Source organism: Babylonia areolata, chromosome 8 (genome assembly GCF_041734735.1).
Source record: "Babylonia areolata isolate BAREFJ2019XMU chromosome 8, ASM4173473v1, whole genome shotgun sequence".
Classification (NCBI taxonomy): Eukaryota; Metazoa; Mollusca; class Gastropoda; order Neogastropoda; family Buccinidae; genus Babylonia; species Babylonia areolata.
In genome coordinates this window covers 16,295,777-16,305,768 of record NC_134883.1, presented here as the reverse complement: position 1 = coordinate 16,305,768, position 9,992 = coordinate 16,295,777, and the positions used below count along the sequence as shown (strand labels likewise).

At 49.8% G+C, this 9,992-nt stretch overlaps 1 protein-coding gene across 1 annotated transcript in view; it reads left to right on the top strand.

Moving 5' to 3' along the window:
* The first annotated feature begins 3,285 nt into the window (after positions 1-3,285).
* Positions 3,286-9,992, top strand: part of LOC143285059 (major facilitator superfamily domain-containing protein 4A-like) — a 90,860-nt gene continuing 84,153 nt past the window's right edge. Inside the window, exon 1 of the mRNA XM_076592247.1 lies at positions 3,286-3,960. Coding sequence (XP_076448362.1) covers positions 3,599-3,960 — 362 coding nt within the window. The 5' untranslated portion in view covers positions 3,286-3,598. The remainder of the gene's footprint in view (positions 3,961-9,992) is intronic.

The following is a 9,992-nucleotide window of genomic DNA, read 5'->3' as shown; positions in this document are numbered from 1 at the left end:
AACAGCGCGCGCACACACACACACACACACACACACACACGCACGCACGCACGCACGCACGCCCACACACACACACACACACACAGCAGGGAGGTGACCAGCTCAAACAGTGGACACCATGAGCGGTACAGGGTACTCCCATTCAAAGCCATCCACACACCGCAGGACAGGTCCCTCCCAAGAGGGTCCACATGCATATATGCGGGCAGCGGGATGGCTTGTGTGTCGGCTTCGCCCTTCAACACCATCGTCTCTGTTCAGTACGGCCTGTGACAGCTCTTTTTTTCTTCTGATCATGTCCGCGTTAGTGGGCTCATGTAAACGCGGCTTTGAGGCCGCTTGTAATGAATGTCGCGGAGAAGGGTGGGAGTTTTTCTCCCCTGCTTTCCACTACTACTACTACTATAATGCAAACAAGCATGATAATGAACACACACACACACACACACACACACACACACACACACACACACACACACACACACATTGACAGGCTAATACCACTGCTACCACTACTACTGCTAATGCAACTTCTACTGTGTCTTCAAGAAGCGTTATGATAAAGCAAATGAGCATGATAATGAACACAAGCACGCACACACGGACACACACACACACACAAGCATAAAGCACACACACACACACACACACACGCACACACACTCACACACACACACACACACACACACGCACACACCAGCACACGCACACATACAGTGACAGGCTACTACAACTACCATTACTACTGCTGTTGCAACTTCTACTACTTCTTCAAGAAGCGTTATGACAATGCATATGAGCATGGTAATGTACACAGGCACGTACACACACAAGCACAAAACACACACACACACACACAGAAACGCGCGCGCGCGCATACACACACACACACACACACACACACACACACACACACAATGACAGGCTCCTTTTTCTTTCCCTTTTGTTGCGTCCTCACCGCTTGAAGCTGCTGAGGGAGGGTGGAAGGAAGTGGGTGTTGGAGACAGAAGGCGAAATTGACTGTCCACTTTCAGAAGGAAGATGATTATTTTATGATAATAGAATACCCCTTTGGGTCTCCCCCCTCCCCCCTTTGCTCTGCTTCTGATGCTGTTGTGTGGTGTTGTTTCGTTTTGGTTTGCACGTCTCTTTGTCATTATCTCTGTCTGTATGTCTGTCTCTCTCCCTGTCTCGCTATGTCTCTCGCTATCTCTCTCTCTCCCTCCCCTTCTTCTTCCTATTTCTTTTTACTCACTAATTTCATTCGTTTATGTGTTTAAGTTATTTGTTTGTTTGTCTATGCTCGCATCTCCAATGACAGCTGTGAGTAAGAACCGCGAAAACCCCTGTCATTGGTGAACAGCATCAGCACAGTTATTCAGTACTGTCGTCAGTCAGACATACCGTCATTGCCGGCATGGTCAGAGGTTAATAATGATATCGTCTTTATCACATGGTTTTGGTTGATAGCTAATTATTGTTTCTCTCGTCGTCTTCGTGTAAATTTTGTATTGTACTCGGTGTCAGCGTCTTCGGTAGAGGAAAGAGTAGAAGAAACAACAGTAGCAGTAGTGGCAGCAGTAGCATTTGTAGCAGCAGCAGTAGTGGCAGCAGTAGCATTAGCAGAAGCAGCAGCAGTAGTGGTAGCAGTAGCATTGGCAGAAGCAGCAGTGACACTGATGGCAGTAGCAGAAGCAACAGTACTAGCAACAGTAGCATTTGTAGCAGCAGCAGTACTGGTAGCAGTAGCAGAAGCAGTAGTACTGGTAACAGTAGCAGAAGCAGTAGTACTGGTAACTGTAGCATTTTGTAGCAGCAGCTGTACTGGTAGCAGTAGCGGAAGCAGCATTAGTGGCAGTAGTATTATACTCAACAGCATGGCATCAAAGGCAGGAACAGGGAACGTGTTTCTTTCAGTCGTGTTGGAAGACTGTGTACATGGTACCAGTCACAAGTTCATTGAACCTGCCGTCACCCACAACGCTCACGTACCAGTACCAACGGTGTTTTACGTGTGCAGGTCCCAGACGTTGACTGCTAAGAACGGCTCCCGGTGACATGGACCAGTCAGTGTGCAGTGACTGACACAGCACGTGCTGTCCGAACATTGACGTCAGACTGAAGCACTGTGCACACCGCCACAGTCTCAGTCACTGGTTCCCTTTCCCCTGGCAGATAAAGGGACACGCAGCAACAGGGTGGGACAGCTGAAGACAAGGTTCAGGGTGGGTGACAGGTAAACCTGGTGAGGACAGTGCAGGGTGGGGGACAGGTAAACCTGGTGAGGACAAAGTGCAGGGTGGGTGATAGGTAAACCTGGTGAGGACAAAGTGCAGGGTGGGTGATAGGTAAAACTTGAGGACAAAGTGCAGGGTGGGTGATAGGTAAAACTTGAGGACAAAGTGCAGGGTGGGTGACAGGTAAACCTGGTGAGGACAAAGTGCAGGGTGGGTGATAGGTAAAACTTGAGGACAAAGTGCAGGGTGGGTGATAGGTAAAACTTGAGGACAAAGTGCAGGGTGGGTGATAGGTAAAACTTGAGGACAAAGTGCAGGGTGGGGGACAGGTAAACCTGGTGAGGACAAAGTGCAGGGTGGGTGACAGGTAAACCTGGTGGGGACAAAGTGAAGGGTGGGGGACAGGTAAACCTGGTGAGGACAAAGTGCAGGGTGGGTGACAGGTAAACCTGGTGAGGACAAAGTGCAGGGTGGGGGACAGGTAAACCTGGTGAGGACAAAGTGCAGGGTGGGTGATAGGTAAAACTTGAGGACAAAGTGCAGGGTGGGTGATAGGTAAAACTTGAGGACAAAGTGCAGGGTGGGGGACAGGTAAACCTGGTGAGGACAAAGTGCAGGGTGGGGGACAGGTAAACCTGGTGAGGACAAAGTGCAGGGTGGGGGACTGGTAAACCTGGTGTGGACAAAGTGAAGGGTGGGGGACAGGTAAACCTGGTGAGGACAAAGTGCAGGGTGGGGGACAGGTAAACCTGGTGAGGACAAAGTGCAGGGTGGGGGACAGGTAAACCTGGTGAGGACAAAGTGCAGGGTGGGGGACAGGTAAACCTGGTGAGGACAAAGTGCAGGGTGGGGGACAGGTAAACCTGGTGAGGACAAAGTGCAGGGTGGGGGACAGGTAAACCTGGTGAGGACAAAGTGCAGGGTGGGTGATAGGTAAACCTGGTGAGGACAAAGTGCAGGGTGGGTGATAGGTAAACCTGGTGAGGACAAAGTGCAGGGTGGGGGACAGGACAAGGACGACATGGAAAGGAAGACAGGTCCAGAAACAAATACGAGCCAGTAAAAAATAGATAAATAAATAAATATATGAATAGATGAATAAATTACTTAACAGATAAATAAATGAATGAATAAATTAACAAATAAACGAATAAATACACCATTGAAAAATGAAACTGAATTGACAGAGAAGAAAACAACAGCGCTTATAAATAAAACAAATTAACAGGTGAACCTCTTTTTTAATTGAAAAAAAGAACAAGAACAGTTGAATCTTTCCAACAGAAAACGAACAAAAACAGTGAAACCTTTCCAACAGGAAAGGAACAGAAACATACACAGCGGAACCTTTCGGAACGTGCATGACCACAAACGGACTATCGCTCCACAACCACCACACCACCAGCTCCAGCACCATGTCGGAGACGGAGAACAGCGCGGACGAGGGCAAGGTGTCTGAGTGGATCGAACACACCACCATCCAGCCCCGTGAAGTGGAGGAGAAAGTGTCCTTCTGCAAGCTCTTCACGGACAACTGGCTGTACGTGCTGACCTACTGCTGTGTGTTCGGCAGCTTCGGGGTGTGCGTGGGGCTGCTGGGGCCCACGGTGTTTGACCTGGGCTGCCAGACCAGCTCGGACCAGCGGGAGATGAACTGGGTGTTCTTCGTGCAGCTCATCATGACACTGGTGGGGTCCATCTCCGCTGGGTGCATGGCTCAGAGGTTAGTGAATCTGTGTATGTGTGTGTGTGTGTGTGTGCGTTCGTGTGTGTGTGTGTGTGTGTGTGTGTGCGCGCGCGCGCATTCATCGTGTCAACTCTGTGTGTGTGTGTGTGTGTGTGCGCGTTCGTGTGTGTGTGTGTGTGTGCGCGCGCGCGTTCATCATTGTGTCAACTCTGTGTGTGTGTGTGTGTGTGCGAGCGTGTATGCGTGATTTCGTGCGTGCATTTGTGTGTGTTCATGTTTGTGTCGCCGCTGTGTGTGTGTGTGTGTGTGTGTGTGTGTGTGTGTTTTAAAGCTACTCGGTGTTTTACGGCGGGGTCATATGCCACAAGCGATTAAGCCCGTCGTAAAGTGTCAGCCACATAATTATCGTGAGCGTGATGAACTGTCGGCACTTCACAGGACAGCGCTCCCACTGATTTGTCTCCTCACACACCGTCCGCCCGCGGAGCGACACCCCACACAACATGTGCTGAAGCGATTTGTGTGGTCAGGTGTGCATTTTTCGCTTCGTGTTCATCGGGCAGGCAGCAGATTGCAGTGGCGCTGTTCATTGACTACGAGAGAGAGAGGAGCTGGGGGGTGTGGGGGTTGGGGGCTAAGATGAGTGAGGGGGAGGGAAGGGGGCAACCACCGACATATCTGTATGATAAACGATTCTGTGATTTGTGTTTATCCTTGTGCTGAAGCAAACAGTTTTCTGTCGGTTTATCTAAAGTTCGTGAGCTCCTACAGTTCATGTAAGAGCTCGAGATGTAAACTTGAGTTCGTTTAAACAGAATTCATCACATCGAGAGTTAAAATCACTTCGTTGCGTGTGTGCGCGCGCGCGCGTGTGTATGTGTGATGGAGGGAGGGAGAGAGAGGTGGTGGTGGTGGTGGAGACGCATAGCGGGATGAGAGTAAATGAATTGTTAAATTCACGTGCAAGTTTTTCCTCGCGCCATTTCAGTCGATAAGACACATAAGACGCACTGCGATATTCTCTTCATCAGCTGTGGATTTCAGACCGTAATGATGTCATGGCAGTATGAGAGATTGCGAGGGGTGAGGGGGAGTGGGAGGCGTGGATACAGCCGATGTCATCACACAGTCAGATATTACGTCACGTGTGACGACTGACATGGCTGGACTGGAACAGATCCCACACTGACAGTTGTTGTTTATGATACTGTGGCATTATGGTGTGATGGTATGGTAGATCCACTGGTAAGAGATGTTATCCTTCCATCCCCGTGAGGTCCGTGACAATTTATTCTGTTTTTAAACGCCATGACGATACGTCACCAAGGAACCCGTTGTGATCGTCATTGATGGCGTCAGGCAGACAAGCGTGTTTTTTTCCATGGGAGAAACGTGCTGTTGAATGAACGATGTCACGAGGTGACGAAACAACTCTTGTCACGTTTTGTGCTGCAGATGGAGATGGTTTTGTGGAGACAGATGGAGAGCGTGTGCAGAAAAGTGGTGTGAGGAGGCGAGGGGGGGAGGTGTCACTCACGCTGTGGTGTGACGGTTCTCTCTGTCAGTGGTCTGCTCGTCACCTGTGGCGATTCCCAACACCGTTCACGTGTCTGGATGGGGGTGGGGGCGTGGGGAGAGGAGGTGTGAATTGTTTGGGCTGGGGATGAGACAGGGTGTGGGGGAGGGAGATGGAAACTGCGTCAAAGTTGAATCACGTTCACTGGTTGTGCATACTCTTACCACGGGAACAGAGAAAGATATTCACATGCAGTGACACGCGTGTGCATCTACACACACGCGCGCGCGCGCACGCGCACACACAGAGAACACACACGCACGCGCGCTCGCGCGCGCAGTGTCAGAGCAGAGATGGGGAGAAAGACCAGGTGAAGCCAACAGAGAAGTTAAGGGACACAGAAGGGAAGAGACGAGAGGTGTAGTCGGGGGTGAGTGGCAGGGTACGGTGTGGAAGAGAAGAAGCCAGAGAGTATACGTGTTGTGCTTTTTAGCCAGCGGTGTCTTAAACTATTTATGGTGAATGATGAACTGCCAAGGCAATTGTGAAAAGACAGCAATTCTAGAAACACCACGAGCAAATGGTGATAATCCGAAAATGCATGAGAACGGTGGTAGTTGAAAACAACACACACACACACACACACACACACACACACACACACACACACACACAACAACAACAACAACAACAATAACAACTGCAACAAAACCGACGTCAGATCCTGTTTCATCAACCTTTCTGAGGAGGTCGGAAACCGATGTGTCACAATGCCATTATCAGTGACAGAAACAAATAAGTACACAGCGCAGTCCACACGCATCAAAGGCATCAGATCTCACAGACAGACAGACAGACAGACGGATAGCCGGACAGACAGACGGACAAACGGACGGACACAGACATACAGACAGACAGACGGATAGATGGATAAACAGACAGACGGACAGACAGACGTTCGGACAGACGGACGGACAGACAGACGGACGAACAGACCGACAGACTGACAGACAAACGGACGGACAGACAGACGGACGGACAGACAGATAGACGGACGGACAGACAGACGGACGGACAGACTGACAGACGAACGGACGGACAGACAGACGGACGGACGAACAGACAGACGTACAGACAGACAGACGGACCGGGGGTGCAGTGAACCCAGGGTGTGGCACGGCACGGCGCGGAGGGACAATGAGGTACTCCCCATTGTCAGGAGCCCAGGTCATGACTAAAACATGGCGGCGCCAGGGCCCTTAATTCACACCGTTGTTGCCTCCTCCAGATCGATGAATGCTGGGATCGATACCAGTTTCACAACACGCCACCACCACCACCCACAACCTCCGCCCCCTCCGTCATTCTCTCCCTCCCCTTTCCCCCCTTCCCCCCCTTTCCCCCCACCTACTCCTTCCCCCCACCCCCATCCCCCCACCCCCCACGCACACACACACCAACTCAGTTACGTACCGGCGTTTCAAGCAACCGTGGGCGGTGCAGGTGGGAGTGGAAATGTGGGTCATACTGATAACCTCAGGTCGCATTGTGCGGTGCTTTCTCCCCTGGCCTCCCCTTTCCCCAGATGTTCCCTGGGCACTGCCTTCAGCAGTTTCCACGTGTCCCTGAAGGGGGCACCTGCGCACGTGCAGCTTTCACACACACGTCACGCACGTTCTCTTTCCTTCACTTTGATAGGAGCATTGCTGTGTGGGGTGACAAGGGGGATGGGGAGGGGGTGGGGGGTTGAAGGGGTGGAGGGATGGAGGGAGGACGGTGACTGCCCCTGGTCAAGGTACGGGCCCTGTGGCCACAGTGGGTCAGAGAACGCCCTCTGTTGTGAGTGTTCAAGTCCACACGGGGGACGTCAAAGTGATGAGCGTGTGTCAGTGTTCATTCTTTTTTTCCCGTCCTCAAAGAATCTGATATTGTGTGTTGTTATTTATGTGATTAATTGTGAAGTAAATTAGGAGAATTCAATTAAAATTCTTTTTTTCTATGCTCAAAGAATCTGATATTGTGTGTTGTTAATTACTGGATTAATTGTGAAGTAAATTAATCGCTTTGTATGTTTTACTCTTCGTGATTTGTAGCTCAAATTGCCAATTTAGGGATACAATTAGCCAAACGTTTGTTTAGTTTTCAAAGAGGTCGTCCATTGATATTGAAGCAGACAGTTTATTGAAGCAGACAGATTGTGTATCAATGGGGACAGAGAGAAAGAAAGAGAGGAGGGAGAGGGGGGGAAAAAAGCCCACAGTTGTTTGACTTAATTTCTTTCAGAGCGATATCGTAGCAGTGTCGGCAGGTGGCTGCAACAGGTCCTTCACAGTGTGGGTCTGTTTCTTTGGACCTGTTGGTTACCCGTGTGAAGCTGAGGGTGTGCTTCTGGTTCTTCTCCTTCGTTCGTGGGCTGCAACTCCGACGTTCACTCGTGTGTACCCGAGTGGGCTTTTACATGTATGACCGTTTTTACCCCACGATGTAGGCAGCCATACTCCGTTTTCGGGGATTGAGGGGGTGCGCTTGGCAGTCTTCTGTGCCTTTGTCTTACGTCACGTGCACCAGACAATGAACAGTCGTACGTGTGTGTTGTCTCGCGTGTAAAGTGCATGTGTGTTGTTAAATGATTTATCTCTCTTTACGAAGGGCTCAAAGGCTGAGTGGTTAAAGTGTTGGACTTTCAATTTGAGGGTCCCGGGATCGAATCACGGTCATGGCCCTGGTATGTAGAACCGGTGGAGATTTTTACGATCTCTCAGGTCAACAGATGTGCAGACCTGCTAGTGCCGGACTCCTCCCTTCCTCCCCCACTTCGTATGTATGTGCACGCAGAAGATCAAATGCGTACATTAAAGATCCCGTAATCCATGCCAGCGTTAGGTGAGTTATGGGAACAAAAATGTACCCGGCATGAACACTCCACCCACGGAAACGGAGAATGACTGATAAATGGCGGGGATAAAAACGGTCATTCATGTAAAAGCCCACTCGTGTATACTGGTGAATGTGTGAATCTTAGCCCATGAAATATACAAGAACAAAAAACAAACAAAAACTCTCTTTACGTCATTTGGCTGTCACCTTGCACCTGGACGACTGTTGCGGGGCAGGTAAACAGATAATAACATCCCTAACGTATAGATGGAAAACAAAAGCTCTAAATGTACCAGAAATGTATCACGCATTTTGAGCAAGATAACTATCCTGAACATATTTTTACCTGTGATGTCATATTAACAGTACGTCACAGTACTTCAAAAAAACATTTTGACTCACCTGTTTGAATCCGTGAATCTTTGTTTCTTTATCAAACAGCCGAGTCATATAATCAAGAGCTTACTGATGGAGGGTTTGTTTTTTGTACTTCTCCTTATTTCAAGTTGTTGGGACTTTTTTTTATCATAGTATTTCGGGGAAAAAAAGCCATTTAGAAATCGTCACATATACGCGCGCGCGCGCGTGCGCGCTCACACACACACACACAGACACAAACGCGCGCGCGCACACACCCCCTACCCCACCCCCTTTGACCACTTTTCTCACATTCTGTTCAATACATCACACGCTCTCCTTCCAACTTCCAACCCGCACCCAACCCCCTCCCCCCCCCCTCCCTCCCCCCCCATCCATTTCTATTTCTTAAAAAAATCATCGCATATGAATCAAAACAGTGAAGAGCAGTGAGATCGATTAACACCGACAGATATGCCGTGCACGTCATTCACTCTACCTTTCAGTCAGGATCACGAGACATGCACAGTGAGTTTTCCTAACAAATAAGGCTTCGGGAAGGAAACCACTGACATACAAGTGACAACATAGCGGGGTTTTCTTTCGTCTGTGGAAGGGAGTTCCTGTAAAAAATGTTATTTCATGCACACACTCCCCCTTTCTCTCCCTCCATGTGTGTCTGTGTGTGTCTGTGTGAGGTAGAGAGAGAGAGAGTGTGTGTGTGTATGCGTGTGTTTGTGTGTTTGTGTGTAAGTGAATATGTGTGCGCACGTGCATCTGCATCTGTGCGTGAATGCACACGCTTGGACACGAGCAGACATGTATACATGTGTGCACATGCGTGCATTCAGGCATAGAAGAGAGAGAGAGAGAGAGAGACAGAGAGAGAGAGAGAGAGAGAGATTGGGGTGGGGGTAGAAGGGAGGAGATTGGAAGACGGGTGGGGGCGGGTGGGGGGGAGGGTCTTGTAAACAAATCGATCAGTGACATGGGAGGGTAACCCGTGCAGCGACTGACTGACCACCAGGGACTGTCACAATGGTTCACCGTTTTATTGAACACTCTCCAGCTGACACACACACACACACACACACACACACACACACACACACACACACAGAGACAGAGACGGAAAAAAGGAAGTAAGTGTACGTGTGCATGTGAGAGAGAGAGAGAGAGAGAGAGAGAGAGAGAGAGAGAGAGAGAGAGAGAGAAAGAGACTGGGTGGAAGTGGGGTCAGAAAAGGGGGGGGTGGGGGAAAGGATGAGTCACAGATGTCGCCACTCGAAATCTGATCTGTGGTCAACTTTTGATCAAT